Source organism: Ambystoma mexicanum, chromosome 5p (assembly GCF_040938575.1).
Source record: "Ambystoma mexicanum isolate Mex_15411 chromosome 5p, UKY_AmexF1_1, whole genome shotgun sequence".
In the NCBI taxonomy this organism is placed as follows: Eukaryota; Metazoa; Chordata; class Amphibia; order Caudata; family Ambystomatidae; genus Ambystoma; species Ambystoma mexicanum.
Window position 1 is genome coordinate 308,675,193 of NC_090930.1, and position 18,294 is coordinate 308,693,486.

The 18,294-nt window shown below is 48.3% G+C and overlaps 1 protein-coding gene and 1 long non-coding RNA gene across 2 annotated transcripts in view; one reads left to right on the forward strand and one right to left on the reverse strand.

Annotated features, from left to right (window-relative positions):
• MTM1 (myotubularin 1) overlaps positions 1 to 18,294 on the reverse strand; it is a 1,347,122-nt gene that overhangs the window by 1,184,990 nt on the left and 143,838 nt on the right. The window contains exon 3 of the mRNA XM_069612751.1: positions 11,295 to 11,364. Within this exon, the coding sequence (XP_069468852.1) occupies positions 11,295 to 11,364 (70 nt within the window). The remainder of the gene's footprint in view (positions 1 to 11,294; positions 11,365 to 18,294) is intronic.
• The window catches only part of LOC138480937 (uncharacterized), a 549,246-nt gene that overhangs the window by 350,571 nt on the left and 180,381 nt on the right, over positions 1 to 18,294 (forward strand). The window lies entirely within an intron of this gene.

Consider the following 18,294-nt stretch of genomic DNA (forward strand, 5'->3'; position numbering starts at 1 on the left):
GCAAAACCAGACTTTCTCAACCAAGCAAATCTCCTGGTTGATGTACTTGCCGCCATTGCTCTGCTGATACTGTCAGCCGAATCAATGCCCGTCTGGAGGGATTCGCACATAGCGTCTTTACCGTCCTGTATAATATTCAGGAACGCATCCCTTTCTTCTCCCTCCGGGATGCAGTCAGCCGCTGTAGAAGCACACTCCCAAAGTGTATGGCTGAACCTAGCAAGGGTGCAAGTAGCATTAACAGATTTTAACGCCATGCTACATGCTGAAAAGACTTTCTTTGCCATAGCATCGTATTTTTTATCGTCCCTGTCCTGTGGGACGGTAGGATAAGCCGTCTTGACATCGGTAGAGGATGCTGCCTGTACCACCAGACTTTCTGGGGATGGGTGTTTAGACAAAAACTCTGGGTCTGTAGAAGATACCCTGTACTTTGTAGACAGTTTTTTATTTACTGCTGGTACTACATCTGGGGTTTCCCAGTTTGTCATGATCTTTCTCTGAAGAGCTTTATGAAAAGGCACCACAGGATCCTCCTGTGGGCCTTTGTCAAGAATATCCATGAGGTCATCTTGTTGGAAAGATTGTGAAGGTGCAGACCACCCCATGAACTCTGTGATCCTGGCCATTAAGGCTCTATAGGGGGTTTCAGCATGCTCCCCCGGGTCTGGCTTAGCAAACTCCACCTCAGGGGAAGTGTCTAACCCACTTGCCTCATGTAAGGAATCATGAAGATCCTTTAACCTGCGCTCTTCAGAGGAAAATTCCTCTCTAATTGGGGTTACAGGTCCCTGCAACTCAAATGTGTCTTCCTGTTCAGACAATACCCTCTTCCAAAATTGAGGACATAGTTCTCAATTGTTCTGAACTCATAAAGGGAGTAAATCCCATTTCCAAGGCAGAGGGTGCCGAACTTGTCATTATCGGCCTCGAAAACGTCGATGTCGTCGACGCCGAAGGCTTCGAGCGTGGTGTCGAAAACAAAGGCGGAGGCCTCGAAGACCTCGACAGAATTGGAATTCTACTCGACAATCTCGAAGCCATCGACGTGGAGGACCTGGGGATAGTCACTGGGTGTGTCGTAACCGTGACTTTTCTTGGCGTCGACGCCGGTGTCGAAGCTGGCGTCGAGTCGACAGACCTGTGTGTCGAAGGTCCCTTCGACAACGGCGTCGAAGACATCGACCTCGACGGAACCCTCGTCGACGGCGTCGACGGAACCTTCGAGGAAGGTTTGGAGGTCATAGTCCTACTCGAGGGTTCGAGACGCGCTTGAGAGGTTTCCTTCGCCGGGTACTGCGACTCGCGGCGTTTTTGACATTCAGTTCTTTCGACCAGAGCATCGCTCTCGGCAGTCTTCGAGGGGGTCGAGGCTGCTTTCTCGAAGACGCTCATATTTTTTCGGAATTCCTCCCATTCAGCCCGGGAACTATGTTTCATGGGGCAAGGGATTCTTTTTGGCGAAACAGAGGAAGAGGAAGACGGAGAAGGGGATCTTCGACGTCTCCTCTTCGAGTGCTTCGATCTCGAGGAGTGATGAGACCCACTCCGAGACCTGGAGCGCGAATGGTGACGAGGAGACGAATGTCTCGACTTCGTCGACGAAGAAGAAGCTTTAAAAGTCTTACTTTTCTCCAGCTTCCCCCTACGCTCCTTCAGGGCCTTAGCTGTCATGGACATACAGTCCTCGCATTCCGAACAATGGTGTTCAGCTCCCAAACACCACAGACAAACTCTGTGAGGGTCAGTCAACGACATCTTTTTCCCACAATCTCGGCATTTCTTGAAGCCGGATCGAGTCGGTTCCGACGAGGAAGCCATCGAGTACGGATCGAATGACTCGAGGTAAATAGGATTAATCTGACTAAGAACTGAGCAACGGTATTCCGAGGCACTGAGTAAGCGCGGAAAAACGGAACTGAGCAACGGACGCTGCGCGCGGCCTTTATAGGCAGGATGACGTCGATACGGCGGCTGTCGAGGGACATCGACTCGGAGGACGTCGATGCGCAGCGCTCTCTAGAGAAAAAATTTTCCGAGGCCAACAGAGCTGGAAGGAGATATATCTAAGATGAGGAATACGTCGGAGGACACAATCCCTTCGAAATAATTATTTATTTAAAACCACATCTAGAAAAACACACAGGCACTAATAGTAAGCAATTCAAAAACACGGTCATTAAAAGATATACACTCCCTTAGAAGAATTTTAGATAAGTCTTAAGTAAAGCCCCAATTATTTTCAGAGAGCGGTGAGCGCTTAACGCAGATGGCACACTAATAATTTGTTTAAAAAGGGAGAGAAAAGCAGAGTATAATATGAAACAGATCCCAACACTTTTATAAGAACAAAACAAGAGAGGGAGGCAAGTAAAACCGTGAAGTTAGAGTTCAGTAGGCCGGATCCACTTTAAGAGGATCAGAACGAAATGTGTCCAAGGTCACACGGTTGAAGTGCACCAGAGTCTTGCAAAGGTTCAAAAAGAGTTGGACCAAAAGAAAGGGACCAGTTAGAGGGTCAAGGCGGCCAGCCCAGTCCAGAAAGTTAAGGGGTTATTATTACCTTGTAGCAATCTTTAGAAAGGGAGGCCTGGCGGACACGGTACCTTAAAGTGGTGAGAATACTCCAGCAGGGGCAGTTGTTCCTGGCAGCGGATGCAAGTCGGTGCTTCGTCCGGGGGAAGAGAGGATCTCGTCGGGGAGGAAGACAGGAGTCCGTTGCACTGCCAGGGAAGAAACCAGCCGTGGAGTTCTCAGGTAAAAGGAGCGGTCCTTTTATTCGCGGTCCAGTGGTAAGTGGCTATCCGGTTGCCGGGGTGCTTGGCACAGGCAATTCTACCACAAGACGGTCTGGGTGCGAAGAGAAGAAGGTAAACTGGTTGTGCCCACCAGTCAGGGGAAGAAGCCTCTCCAGCCGGGAGATCTTCTCTGTCGTCGGGAAGTGGTGAGTCGGTTCCGCAGGGCTCCACCGGTGGTGTCATCGTGGTAGGTCGGCTCAGCTTCTCCCTCGTCGGATTCTCAGGTCCTGTGGCGACTTCTGAAGTTCCAGTCCCCAAAGCCCTGCTTTTATGCAGCACACCCCCATTCACTCAGCCTAGCTGTCAATCAATCATGCTAAGTACTTGGGCCAATCACACAAGAGTGCGACTTGAGTTACCAAGGTAACTCAGTCCAGGGTGCCTAAACCCCCTCCTGCACCCCCTGTGGTACCCAGACAGAGTGGCACCACTTTTGGAGGATTCTGTGGAGAATCCCGCCAAAAAGTGGAACAAAGAGCTCGACTTGGGTTGGAGTCACAGAAGAGAACAAACGCCATTTTAGAATAGAGTCCTGGCAAAAAATACCAACCGGCGAATTAATAAATAAATAAATAAACCAGCGGTATGTTCGAGGCTATGAGAATTAAATAATTAAAGTTGGTAGCCTCGAACAATGGGAAAATTCCATAGGGATATATTTGCGGTCGAATATAAAAAGTAGTTTCCACTCCCACCAGCCAAAACTCGATCGGGGGGACGGAGACGTGCCCCCTCGACTGACAGAACCCGGGGCAATCGAATTGCCCGACCAGTACGTCCACAATATGATGGTTTGTACTGGTTTCTGTTAATAATTTGGGACTAGTAAAGCCAATGGTGACTTTACATGCCCTGGGAGACAGTAGTCAGTCCCAGGGTATGGAGTCTATGGTGGGGTGTCACTATGACACCCCTTTGTTACTGCACGGAGGGTGCTGTGTAACACACATAGTAAAAACGCATGATACCCTATGGAGTAAAGGACCCCATAGCCCATAAAACACATTAACAGTCAAAGGAACACCATAAATCATGTCCAAGAGTGGGAGAAAAAGAGTCTCACTCTTGGCAGGAGAAAAAAACAAACTCCAGAAATCCAGCAACGCTGCTGGGGGACTCACTAGGTTAGGAAATTCAGCCTGAAGAGAGAATTCTCCCTAACATCCGGTGAGGCATCGATTTCGGATTCCAGATGCGTGATCTTGGTTTCCAGGTCTTCTAGTTCCCTTTTCAAGTGTTTGCGGATGCCTCCCGCTCCAGATATCACCTCTCCCCTTGTTACTACTTTCATGGCTTCCCATAGCGTGCCCCAACTTGCCACAGAGCCTTTATTAATGTCTAGATAGTCTTCTAGTTTGGTTCCAAGTTCCTCCTTGAATGACTGATCTGTGAGTGCTGCCACTGGCATTCTCCATAGTGGGATTGGTGGTCTGGGTCCTCTAAGTGTCCATTGCATGACCAGCGGGGAGTGATCCGAGATGGATCTGCCTAGGTACGTTGTGGATTCCACCTGTTGTGCCAGCTCTCGGTCTATTAGCAGATAATCTATTCTTGTGTGGATCTTGTGTGGGGCCGAGTAGTAGGAGTAGCTCCTCTCAGTGCGGTTTTGTTCCCTCCAGATGTCCACTAGGTTGAGGTGTTCTATTGTGCAGTTTAGTGCGTTGGTTGCGGTGTTGTTTAGGTGGTGAGGGGGGGTCCAATCTGTCTACAGTTCCGTTCCTGATGCAGTTGAAATCGCCTCCCCATATGAAAGCTCCCTCTCTGCAGAGTATCATTTTAGCGCTTAACATTTTGAGGCGTGAGGGTATTCCGTGTTGTGGTAGGTATGAGTTTACCAGGCATACGGTCGTGCATTCGATAGTTCCCCAAATTATTAGATATCGGCTTCGTAGTCCAGTAGTTGGAATGGCACTGTTGGGTTTATCCACGTGAATACTCCTCTGGCGAACTTGGAATAGGGTGCCCCTCTACCGGTCCCTCCCCATTGTTTGGACAGTTTGGATGTGGCTTCATCCGTAAGATGGGTCTCTTGAAGCATTGCAATAGAAATCTTTTTCCTTCGCAGGTAGGAATGGATCCGGTTCCTTCTCAAATATGTGCCCATTCCCCTAACGTTCCACATCACCCTAAGTTGAGACGCCATTGCGATGATAATTTGGTCTCTACAATCCGGTCATCCCAGATTTCCCAGGGGAGCTGTTGCCCCTGGCTGTGAGGTTCCTTGCCCAGGTTTCAGTGTTCCCTCGTCTCTGGTCTCCGAGGTCGACTGGCCACATGCCTTTCCCTCCTTGGTGTTTTGAAGACGGCATAACTAACAAAACAATTAACTTAACTTGAACTGGTGCGCCCAGCACCTACAAGTTCCTTTCGGTGCTCAGGCGCCCCTGTGCCCCATGCCGTCTGGACCCATCCGGGTGTCGGGCACGAGTAAGGTCGATCAGGCAACTGGCCTGCCCTGAACTGTTCGTGGGGGTGGGGCCCTGTGTCTGGCGTGGGGCCGAGCGAGGGCCACATTTATATAGCTGACTGTTGTGTGGTTTTACCTCCTTGGTTTTTGTTTGCCTTGTTCATGTGTTGGCCTTGTGAGCCATGAGCCATTCCAAGCTTCGGTCGATTGTGATGGGGGCTTGTTACTCTTCCGCAGGCTGTGTGTCTTTACCCTCTGCCAGGTTGTTTTCTTCCAGCCACATGTTGGCGGCTGCGGGGGTCTCTAGAAAAATCGCACGGCCCTTGTGAATCACCTTCAGTCTTGAGGGGTATAACAGCATGTATTTCAAATTCAGGTGTCTGAGCCGCGCTTTGATCGGGACGAATGAGTTTCTCTCCCTCTGGACTTTCTGGGTGTAGTCAGGGTAGATGGATATTTTAGAGTCTCCTCGTTCGAAGGGTCCCTCTTTTCTGGAGTGCCGTAGGATGATTTCTCTGTCTTGAAAATTGAGTATTTTGACGATTATGGGGCGAGGATGTGAGCCCGGTGGAGGTCTTTTTTGTAGGGACCTATGCGCCCTTTCGACCGAGAAACCTTGTGTTAGTTTTCCAGCGTCTATCTCTTGTTGTATTAGGGACTCTATGTAGGCCGTCGGGTTCGAGCCTTCGCTTCCTTCTGGGACCCCAAGTATTCTGACGTTGCTACGCCGAGCCCGGCCCTCGGCCTCCTCAGCTTTGGCCTCAAGCACGGCCACCTTTCTTTCCAGGTCGACTACCTTGGCTTTCAGTTCTGTTGCGTCGTCAGATGTTTCTTTTATGGTTGTCTCAGCGCTCGTCACTCTCTCGGTTAGGCTGCGGGCATCCTGGCGCATGAGTTGTATTTTGGATTTGAACTCACCAATTCTGGAGTCTATGAATGTCCGTAAGGATGCAATGGCTTCCAACACCTGGGTTTGGTTTTCGGAGGACTCAGCTACTTTTGCTTTTACCTGTTCGGGGGTGGAGGGACGTGGTTGGGGGGGGGACTTTGTTTTGGTAGATATGTACGTGTCCATGGTGGCTATTTTCCCCTTGTTTCTGGCGGACATGATGAGGGGTGTGCAAGTACTCTGCTCCGTCTGTTCCAGGGGTGGGAGCGCCCCACACTAACTACCTGGAGGGGCAGCCGTATGGTTGGGTGGGTGGACTTGGCTTGGTCCTATGCACTGTGCTTTGCGCGGGTTGTTTCCAGGGTTCGGCCTGGTGAAATTAGTTTCCCAGTCTGTTCTTAGGGGAGTGTTCGTAATTATGCCAGTGGTGCGTATCTATAGTCCCCTATAGTGGAAATGTTTGGCGGCCTTGTTAATTGCGATCCCCCTCCCGCAGTTCTCCTCACCTAGAGTTCTTTGGGCTCTCTGCCGTGGAGGCGGGCGGGCGCCGGGTTTGCGTAAGGGTTGGGGTCCGTGCGTCTCCTCACGGGGTCGCTCCCTGGCATTCCAGCTCCTGTAGGTCGTGGGCCTGCTACTTCTTGTCCCCTCGGCTGGTTGTCGTTCTCCGTGCGGCAGGGCCAGAACCCCGTTGTCATAGGCGTCGCTCTCCTGCAAGCCACAGGCCAGGGGGATACCCCGGTTATTTTAGGGGTCAGAGTCGGGGATCTGGATCCAGCTTCCCCGTGCGGGAGCTTCTACTTCTGGTCTCCCCCGGCTGGTTCTTTGTGTCCCACCGCGAGGCAGGGCTACAGAGGCGTGTTGCGGTCCGCCGGTGACTACCGTGGAATCGCGATCCGCCTCTGAAGCGTTCACCAGTTGTGGGTTGGGGCGGCCGCTGTTTTCTTCGGCGCCGTTTTCAGTGGGGGGCCATCTTGGATCCCGCCGGAGGTTGGGGGGGTCGTTACGATGGCGATCCTGCTGGTTTGGAGGCTTCGATCCCAGCGAAAGTTGTGGGGTTGTGTCGGGAGCCGGTTCCGCTACACTCGGCCCGCTTTTCTTCGTCGCAGGTGTGGTTTGGGTCAGGCAAAAAGGATCAAGATGCGGCGTCTCGTCGGAGCACAGTGCCTCAGCCTCTACGCGCCATGAGCTCCAGGCAACTCCCATTGCAGCAGAAACTTCTGTGCCACTACATGTCTGTTTAGTCCTCTCTGGTCAATGCATAATCTGATACCACCATTGCCTTTTTTCACAACCACTATGGGGCTGATCCACTCCGATGCTTCGATTCTTTCGATGTTCTCCTCTCAGTCGAGCCTTTCTAGCTCCCTACTCACTTCATCTCATAAGGCCAACTGCATTCCAATGAGTTTGGAGACTACCGTGACAGCTCCTGCTTGTAGTTTAATGCGATGCACAAACCCTTTGTTGCACCCCAATTTCTTCCTAAAGACTTGGACACCAAGTTGCCACATCCCCTTGTGGTGGTGACTCCACACCCATCAATATTTCCACAACCAAAATGTGTAGGGGTGCACCTGAGTGTAATCTTATCTTCAACTCGTCTTGATCATCCCGTGATGGGAGATTGTTTCCCTTTTCTGCCACACGTGCTGTAGTCATTTTGAGATTTCTAAATTCAATTTCAGATGGAAATTCTCTGATAATGCTCACCTCTCCATACGCATGGGCCATTACTCCAGATTCCAATGGTGTGTATCACTTCAATGCTTGAATACATGTTGCGCTGATCAACGTATAGTCTTAGTCACTGTCAAACAGAATGTCTATGTTAATCCTTTTCACTTTGATGCGTTCCCAGGTCATCTTCCTTTTGAGACGGCCTTCAATTGCAATTATCATGTTCATCTCTTCTTGCACCGTTCTGGGCTGATCACAGGTCATCTCCGATACTTCTAAGACTACGACTTTATACTTTCTTACTGCCTTCCAGCATGTGGCCAGATGCCCCTTTCTACTACACACTCGGCATATGATGTTGATTGTGTAACAGTCTTTGTCATACGACAGGTGTGCCACGCTCCCACAGCGATAGCAACTCTTAACGGCCGTTTGTGGTCTCTCCGTCATGCTTTGTGGCCTGTCCAAGTGTGTGGTCTGCCTTCCTCTCATCTCTGGTCCTATCCACTCATTGTTTGCTTTTTAAACCAGATACAGTTACGCTGTCATGAGATCACATTTGATCTTATCTGCTCTATGGTCATCTAGACATGCCTGAGCGTGCTCCACATTCTGGGCAATTTCGATTGCTCTATCTAGCGAGGGATCCTTTTCCTTCCAGATTTCTTCTCTACATTTGTGGTTCTCACATTTAATCATTAACTGATCCTTTATATGTTATGTTAACAATGCTTATAGAGCACACTATCACTCGGGGTACCTTAGTGCTAGAACATCACAGGGAAGACAAGTTACTACAGGCTAGAACAGAAAGGTCTTCAGGGAGCATATAAATTCCAAGTGGTTGGTAGCACGTCTCAGTGGCAGCGGTAAAGAATTCCAATGTTGGGCTGCAGCCAGATAAAATGTCTGGCCACCCACTCTGGTGTGCCAAAAAGTAGAAACAGGGAGCAGACAGGCAGGCAGCTAGCAAAGCTTGCAGCTTGGGAGGTAACGGCCAATGTAATGACTGCAAAATTGGAGTAGTATGAACTCCATAAGGGGAGGAGGTAGCTACTCGAGCCGCAAGATTTTGAAGACGCTTTAGTCACTGAACCAGACCGTTAGGCTGGGCCAAGTACAGCGCATTGCAGTAGTCCAGGCGGCTAAGAACCAGGGCCGCTATCACCAGAGGCTGTAAATGAAGTGGTATAAGAGGAAGCACTTTCTACAGGATCCTCAAATGAAAGTGCCCGCGCCTTACAAACTGCTGAGACCGGACGAGTCAGAGAGGGTGGGGGAAAGCACTACCCCAAGATTTTTCACAACTGTAACTGGAGTGGTGAGACATCCCAGTGTAGGTGGCCAGAAGGAGGATACCCAGAGTGATGTAACAGGAGGAGCACCCACCAACCGAACTTCCGTCTTGTCTCCATTAACCTTTAGCCAGTTGTGGTTCATCCACTCTCCCAGGTAATGAGAAAGGCACAACAACATCCCAGCCTGATCAAGATCTAAGCGGATCAGGATCTGGGTGTCGTCCGCATAAGAACGTGTCCGCGTTAATCGGAAGGATAAGCAATGGAGCACACAGGCTCAACTGAACCGAAAACAGTTTTGCTACCAAAACGCAGAAAGCTTGAAGAGCGAAAAGCGAGGACTCCAAACACTTGAACATGCAGTAAAAATCTGAAGATGGCAGCCAGAGGAGGAGTTTAGGGAGAGGGCAGTCATTGGCTGGGGGCAGTATGACCCAGAGCTCAGTGATTAGTTTATAGGAGAAAAACTGTTTTTTCTTTCACCAAGGATTCCCAGCCTGACGGAGAATATTCATGAGCATGTGAATCCATGCCAGACCCCATGCTGGAGAACTTCATTTTCTTGTGGCTGATGATATTGGTACACTTTATCCTTATGAAACGGATAACACTTGGTGTATTATACAAATCCAAGCAAGCATCAGGGAGTTCCTCACGGATTGGGCGTTGTGTCCCAAAAGGGGGATTCTCTCCCAGTGAGGTCCTACTTGCCTCAACCCCTAGGGAGGGTGTTGTAGAGCGGGCTCACCCCCCAGGGTTAACAAGGGATGGTAGATAGGGGGCTACCCCTTGGGGAGAAGTGACAAGTTCCCTCGATTTGCCTCACTTGCTAGTTGGATCGCTAGAGGATTTTCTCTTTATAATTGATCAAGTGAAGTGTGTAGTAATGAACAGTGCAAAAAACTTCCAGAAGTTAGGAACCCTTAACTTAAATCTTCATCTCCTCACCATTAAAATAAATGAAGTTCTCACTAGATACCATTCCAGAAATATTCAGATTTTCCAATTATCAACAACTCAGTAATCAGGAGCTCTAATGCATCAGGGTCATCTTCGACTCCACACTCTCCTTCTCTCCTCACATCTCGCCTCTAAGAAATCACACTACCAGTGGCACCTCCTCAGAGGTATTCTTCCTTTCCTCTCCTTCCCCCAGAAGCTTACTGTCTCCAGAGCTCTGATTCTCTCTAGGCTGGACTACTGTAACAGCCTCTTTTTAAATCTGCCTGCTTCTACTCTCCGCCCTCTGCAACTCATCCAGAACAGGACTGCGAGACTTGTCCTTGGCCTCAAGCCCAGGGATCATATCTCTCCAAGACTGAAATCTCTGCATTGGCTCCCAGTGGCTGCGAGGATTAAGTTCAAGACCCTGTGCATTGTCCACAAGGCCTACTGGGGCCTCAATACCTTCAACTCTCTCTTCCTAAATATCTTCCTTCTCAAGCTCTTCGTGCATCCACCTCCTACTCCCTCAGGGTCAGTCGCTTCTACAAGCAACAAGCTGGTGGTAGATCTGTCTTCGGCCGGGGCCTCCCTCTGGAACAGCCTCCCTGCCCCCCTGAAAGTCGAGGAGAACCATCTCTGGAAGCACCTTTTTGCTTCTGCCTTCTCTCCTCCTCTCCCCTGCTGAACTCCTGGCTGAAACTGAAACTGCACTGGTCGTCTGGCCACCCTCTGATCTCGAGCCCAGGTCCCCTCCCCTGCCAGTTGCACACCTGCACTGCTTCCCTGGCAACCCCTGCACTTGTGGACTGTTTCTGCATCCGTACAGTCCACTACCTGCACTTGACACCTGATGTCTGCACTTAACCTTGCCCTTGCTACCAGCTGGCCGCACCTTTTACTTATGGCTTCTATTTATTCTATATTTTCTTCTGTTGATCTCATGTACTGCACTGACCCCTCCCCCTTTCCCCCAGCACTTTTACCCTTTACCCTTTCCCCTTCCCCTGCACTTGCGCAATCTCAATGTCACCTGCCCTAGTAAGATTGTTGTCCGTCTTCCCTCTGTTCCCCCTCCCTTGCCATATCATATCAAGAGTAAAAATGGTTCCAGAAGTAAAGAAATGTGACCAGGAATATGGGCCACAATGCCCTTGCGTCTCAAACACCAGCGCATCAGAACTTATTAGGTATTTTGTTAAACTACATTAATTATTACAAAATGTACCTCAAGAATATTAACATGAATAGAACATACTTTCCTTTATATATTATGTTAGTACCTGTAACTCTTAATTCGCCCGGCAGAGAGGGTATATCGCCATTATGTTCTTGATATCCATCTCTAGAAATCTGCAAAAGAAAATAATTAAGATTGAATGAGTGACCTCATGCAGCAGAAAAGTACTCCAATGAAACACAGACTACAAAATAGATGAACAAGTTACTTACCAAATGTAAAGTTCTTTCGATTGGATGTTCCTCCCACGTATTCCTCATCTTAAGATATATATATATCCTTACCTTTAGTTTCACCTCGGAAAATTTTTCCTCTCTCCAGCAGAGGGCGCTCCACTCGAGGCAGCGACGTCGATGTCCCTCGGCGGCCTCTGTCGAGCGCAACATCATCCGTTGTATAAAGGCCTTGAGCGCGCCCGTTGGCTTCAGTTCTGTTTTTTCCGTACATCAGAGTCCATGACCATTGTTAAAAGCGTGCCTCTTTTGACCCCAGCCTCAAAAGAAATCAGAGTGTAAACCACGTAAACTGTACTGTGGGGTAGGTTGGGAGGGTCGATGAGGAATACGTGGGAGGAACATCCAATCAAAAGAACGTTACAGTTGGTATGTAACTTTTTCTTCGAATGGATTGTGTCCTCCCACGTATTCCTCAACTTAGATAGACTCCCAAAGCAGTTTTCTATTGGAGGCGGGATTACAGATATCTTTTTAGTCATGTACTGAATGTAGCACAGATTTGGCAAATAGACCTCCTTCAGAGGTAGATGAGTCCAAAGCATAATGTTTTATGAAAGTATGCATGGATGACCATGTGGTTGCTGCACAAATATCTTGTCCAGGGACACCCCTTTTAAGTGCTGTTGAAGTTGCCATGCCCCTAGTTGAATGAGCTCTTAAACCCTCAGGGGGCTCTTTTCCAGCTAGCCTATAACACTCTGTTATGGCTAGGATTATCCATCTTGACAATGTTTGTTTAGTTACAGGTAGTCCTAATTTACGACCAGTGTATCCCACAAACAGTTGGTCACACTGACGTATTTTTGACAATCCTGAGATATAAAAGCTAAGAGCCCTTCTAGGATCTAGCCTATGTAGTCTTTCCTCTTCCTTACTTGTGTGAGGAGGAGGGTATAACGTAGGTAGAATTATTTTCTGTGACAGGAGTAAGTCTGAAACTATTCTTGGCAGAAAAGAGGGCTTGACGAGAAGGACAATTTTATCTTTATGAAAGAGGGTGTGAGGAGGACCACTCGAAAGTGCCTGCAACTCACTTACTCTGTGGGCTGATGTCAATGTAATTAGAGGTATAGTTTTTAGAGTAAGAAGCCTTAACGGGCAAGAATATAAAGGCTCAAAGGGTGCACATGTCAGAAATGTCAGTACCAAATTTATAACCCACACAGGAACGTGAAAAGGCATTGGTGGAAAAACATTGTTTAAACCTTTTAGAAATTGTATTATTAAAAGGTATCTAAAAATAAGATTTTTCTTCTGACGAGCGCTTGAAGATAGATAGCGCTGCTACGTATCCTTTTATCGTCCTAACCTGGAGCCCCAGATTAGCTAAATGTAACAGAAAAGATAATACCATTGGAATATCACATTCAAAGGGATCCACATTCTTATCCTTGCACCAGTTACTGAACTTGTTCCAATGACACCAGTACAAAGATTTTGTTGCTTGCCTTCTGGCCGAAAGCAAGATCTCCATGATATCATCCGGAAGCTTCCAATCCTTGTATCTCAACCTCTCAGAAGCCATGCGTGAAGGTTGAGTATGTTGACCTCTGGATGGAGAACATGACCTCCCTCTTGCGAGAGAAGATCCTCTCTTTTTGGAAGACGTATTGGAGGGCAGCTGGACATGTCTAGACGGTCCGGGTACCACTTTCTCCTGGCCCAATCCGGGGCAATTAGGATCATGGTTTTCCCGAACTTCCTCAACCTCCCGATTACTTGAGTGATCACAGGGACTGGAGGAAACGCATATAGCAGTGGAAACTCCCAGTCCACTACGAATGCATCTCCAAGAGTTCCTCTCGGGGGAAATTCCCTTGAGCAAAACAGTTGGCATTTCCTGTTGACACTGGTCACAAACAGATCTACTTGAGGGGTTCCCCAAAGGGTGAAGATCTCCAGAAGGACTTCCTGAGCTAACTCCCACTCGTGGGAGACTGTGCTCTGCCTGCTCAGAGCGTCCACCGCTATGTTTTGCTCTCCTGCTAGGTGAATGGCAGATAGAGACATCCCTTCTTGTATTGCCCAGAACCAGAGCTGCATTGCCTCTCTGCACAGTGGTAGTGACCCTACACCACCTCTCTTGTTGAGGTAGTACATGGCGACTGTGTTGTCCGTCATTATCAGGACATTCTTTCCCCGTACAGCTGGCAGGAAGGCCTTCAGTGCTAGTCTGATTGCCCTCAGCTCCAATAGGTTGATATGTAGTTTGGACTCCGATGGAGACCAACGACCTCTGATCATCAACTCCTTGGTGTGAGCTCCCCATCCCGTAAGGGAGGCGTCCGTCACTACTGTTATCTCCGGCCATGGTTGCCAAAAAGATTCCCCTCTGAGGATGTGCTGTCTGCAGGTCCACCATTGTAGATCCTGTGCCATCCTGGTTGGAACTTGTAAAAGATCTGACATTTCCCCTGAGAACTGGGACCATTGAGTCCTGAGAGCCCATTGAAGAGATCTCATTCTCAATCTGGCCTCTGGCACCAGAAAAAGATGCCATGAGACCGAGCAACCTGAGAAAGTCGAAGGCCGGTAGATACTGGGCATTCTAGAATGTTGTTACCATCTGCAGAATGTGGCGAGCTCTCTCTTCGGGAGGCGAGGCTTTGTCCAAACAAGTATCCAAGACTGCTCCTATGAACTGGAGTTTCTGTGATGGTATCATGTTTGACTTTTTTAAATTCAGAGAAAACCCTAGTTTGTGAAGGAAGTGGCAATTATTGGATAGATGGCCCGGGCTTGTTCTGGGGAACGTGCCCTGATCATCCAGTCATCCAAATAGGGGTAGACATGAATCCCCCTCTCTTCTGAGACTCGCTGCCACTACCGGCATCAACTTGGTGAGAACTCTTGGGGCGGAGGTCAACCCGAATGGCAGAACTCGAAACCGATAATGAGAATTGCCAATCGCGAACCTCAGGTACTTTCTGTGCTTGAGATGGATTGGCACATTAAAGTAAGCATCCTGAAGGTCCAATGATACTAACCAGTCTTGAATTTGGAGAGCCTGAAGGATCTAAGAAAGAGTAACCATCTTGAACTTGTCCTTCCTGAGGAACTTGTCCAAGATGGGTCTCAGTCTTCCGTCTTTCTTTGGAATGAGGAAATATGGGGAATACCAACCCTTGTTCCTTTCCGCTACAGGTGCATGTTCTATTGCACCTTTCTGTAGCAGGGTAAAAACTTCCTGCAACAGGAGCGGGTCTGGATTTTTGGTAGAGTTGTATTCTGGTGTGTGATTCTGAGGTTTCTTTAGAAAGGGAAGGCAGTAACCTTTGGATACTGTTTCCAGCGCCCAAGCATCTGAAGTAATGCCCCGCCATTCTTTCGGATGCTGTAACATTCTACCTCCCACTGGGGGTCTTATGAGTCAAAAACACAGAGTGGTTTTGCAGCAGCTCCAGCAGCGGCTGAAGGGACAGATGCCGCTGCTGGGGCAGATCTAGCACCTCTTCCTCACCCCCGAGGAAATTTCCTTTGCCCTCTTTGACTGGCCTGTCCCCTTCCTCTCCCAAATGAGGAGTAAAAACTAAAGAGACGAGCCCTCCAGAAGATGAGCCTGTGTAGGGGCATTGTTGAGGCTGTCTTATAGCGGTACTGAGTGACCTTGCCGCTGCTTTGGAGGTCTGCAGCTTCTCCAAACTTTCATCCGTCTTGCTGCCAAACAATGTCGAGCCGTCAAATGGCATATTAAGAACTCTAGATTGAACATCTGGTGCGAAACCTGACTTCCTTAGCCACGCAAATCTGCGTAGCACTACGCTAGACACCATGGACCTGCTGATACTGTCAGCAGTGCCCAAACCTGCTTGAAGACATTCTCCCGAAGCCTCCTTGCTATCCTTAATTATGGACAGGAAACCATCGCGTTCCTCTCCTTCCGGGATGTGTTGAGCTGCCGCTGACATGCAGTCCCACAGAGTATAAGTGAATCTCGCCAGAGTGCAAGATTCATTCGTGGATTTTAGAGCCATGCTCCCTGATGTAAAAACCTTTTTCAACCATGCATCAATCTTTTTGTCATCCCTATCAGAGGGAATTGTAGGTTATGCAGCATTTTTTGTTGATGTGGCTGCCTGAACTACCAGACTCTCAGGAGATGGATGCTTGCTCAAATACTCTGGATCAGAGTTACAAGGTCTGTATTTTGCACATAATTTTTATTTACTGCTGGAATGGATTCAGGTTTTTCCCAAGCAGCATTTACTCTCCTTTGAAGGGCACTATGAAAGGGAAGTATGGGATCTGGTTGAGGACCTCCTGACAAAATATCTGTCATATCATGATCCTGGTATACAGGTGAGTTCCTACCCCATCCCATAAACTCTTGTTACTTTGTTCATAAGTTTTCTATAGCCCAAATCAGCATGTTCTGCTGGATCTGGTTTTTCAAATTCGTATTCAGGGGACGTATCTAGTCCACTTGCAGACTGTTAACATTCATACAGGTCTTGCATTTTTGATTGAGGATCAATTTCATCCTCCTCATTTCCGGAAGACATTTTTCCATATATAGGTGACATAGTTTGGAAAAAATCATGTCTGCTTTCCGGGTGAAATACTTTCTCAAGAATAGGTTTCACCCCTGTAATTGGTGTCGACATTGACAGAAGCGTCGAAGTCGTGGCCGTTATCTTCTATATTATCGAGGCATTCTTTGATGTTTTCGAAGGCGCTACGAATACTGTCGAAGGAATCTTCGAGGCAATCGACGTCGTCGAAGGAGCCTTTGAAACAATCGACGCCGTTGAAGGAGTCTTCGAGGTCGTCGATAAAGTACTCAATGTAACTTTTTTCAGCTGGGTCATCGACCCCTTATACTCGACAGCCTTCGACGGAGGCTTCAAAGATGTTTTCGTCGAGGTTCTTAATGACGTATCAATGTCTAAAGTCTTTTTCTTAAGGTCTGCCTCCTGTTTATGCACTTGAAGGCTTTTCTTTTTAGGTGTTTGGGAAGAGTCCCTAGGAGACACCCTCGATAATTTGTCGGATTTCCTAGTTTTAGACCTTCCCCCGTCACTTTTTTTGTGCGTAGAGGCATGATCTTCAACAGACATTTTTGAGGGGGTCTGGGCCGCATTCTCAAAAATGTTCATCATTGATGCTCTAAATGCTTCCCACTTTTTAGGGGAGTCATGTTTTGTTGGACAAGTAATAACTTCCTCCGATGTAGTCGAGGAAGAAGAAGAGGGAGATCGGTGTTGTCTTTTCTTCGCTTTTTTGGACGAAGAAGAAGACTTCCTTGATCTATTCCTCGATCTGGATTTTTTATGGTGTTTCGCCGAAGACTCAGCCGAGTCTTTCTTCCCTCTCGAAGAAAACTTGAGGATTCCTCCCCCACCGCCAGTTATCTTCAAGGCCTTATGGGTCATAGATTGACAAGAACCGCAGTCGTCGATCCGATGTTCGGACCCGAGGCCCCAGAGGCAGTTACGATGAGGGTCGGTCAGCGATATTTTTCTTCCACACCTTAGGCATTTCTTAAAACGCGTTTTCGGAGTAGACGGGTTCGAAGACGACTGTGACTGAAGCGCTGTTTTATCTCGATCCAAAGCAAAGCTAACAGAAAAACGGAACTGAAGCCAACGGGTGCGCTCGAGGCCTTTATACAACAGATGACGGTGTTCGACGGAGGCCGCCGAGGGACATCGACGTTGCCGCCTCGAGTGGAGTGCCCTCTGCTGGAGAGAGGAAAAATTTTCCGAGGAGAAACTAAAAAAGGTAAGGATAGATAGATATATATCTAAGATGAGAAATACGTGGGTGGACACAATCCATTCGAAGTAAGCATGTACAGGAAGACAATTTACAAGATCTGTTCTTGCTTCTCAGCTCTGTGCATCATGGGAAAAATCGAACCCTTCTCAATAAAAGGCTAAGCCAATACATAATGCAAAATCACACTGTATGTTTCACTTATTGCGCCCCCCAAAATACAGAGTAGCAGTTGTCGTAGCGGACAGGATTTCATTTCTGATAAGCCACAGATGTACAACAGCCAGTGTTCGGGAGATTTGTCATTATTGTGCTTCATCCCTTCTGCTAGTGAGACCTGCAGCACTTTTGGCTGGGCTTCTGGACCCATTTATTTTAATCCTGAATAAGTAGAGCCTTTTTTCCACTCATTACCCCTTATGGGCTCTGTCTTTTGGAACTCTATCCTTTGTAAATCTACCTGTACTATTGAATCTGTCTCCTCCATAGCTCTTAAAGGCATCTGTGTTTTACTACTGCAGGACACACCTCCTTCTGGGCAGTGTTGCTGGGGACCCCTAGGGTCCTCTTTTAAGGTTATGTTCCTATATCCTTAAGTAAACTACACTTAGTATCTCCCCCAAAACTCTTTAGTCTGAGAGATTGGCACACACCACCTTCAGTGGAGTGCCAACGGGATACTTAGTATCCCCCTTCTTTCTGCTCGTATGACGTTTTAGTCACATAGACAATCACCTAGTTATGGCTGGTGGCAGTAAACGTGTTCTACCATCTATAGTGTATTTTTTATACTGCAGGCTATGTGTATAGCCTCGGCAGTGTACAATAGGGGCACCCAAGTACCAACTTGGGGCATTCCTTTTTTTGCCATTACTAGCGTGGTTGTTCTTTGTTAGCCCTTCTTCTACCATTCTGGGAGGGGGAGGTCTGTGTTTTGCCTTCGGCGGGAAACAGTATGTAGGACCGTCTAGGGTCCAGAGTGTCTGGGCAGGCAGGAAGCGGGGAAGGAGTCTTCCATCCCCCTGTCCTTTGTCTGCCAGAGTGCCTGAAAAGGACAAGCTGCCACTAGGGGTCTGGATGCCCTGATTGGAC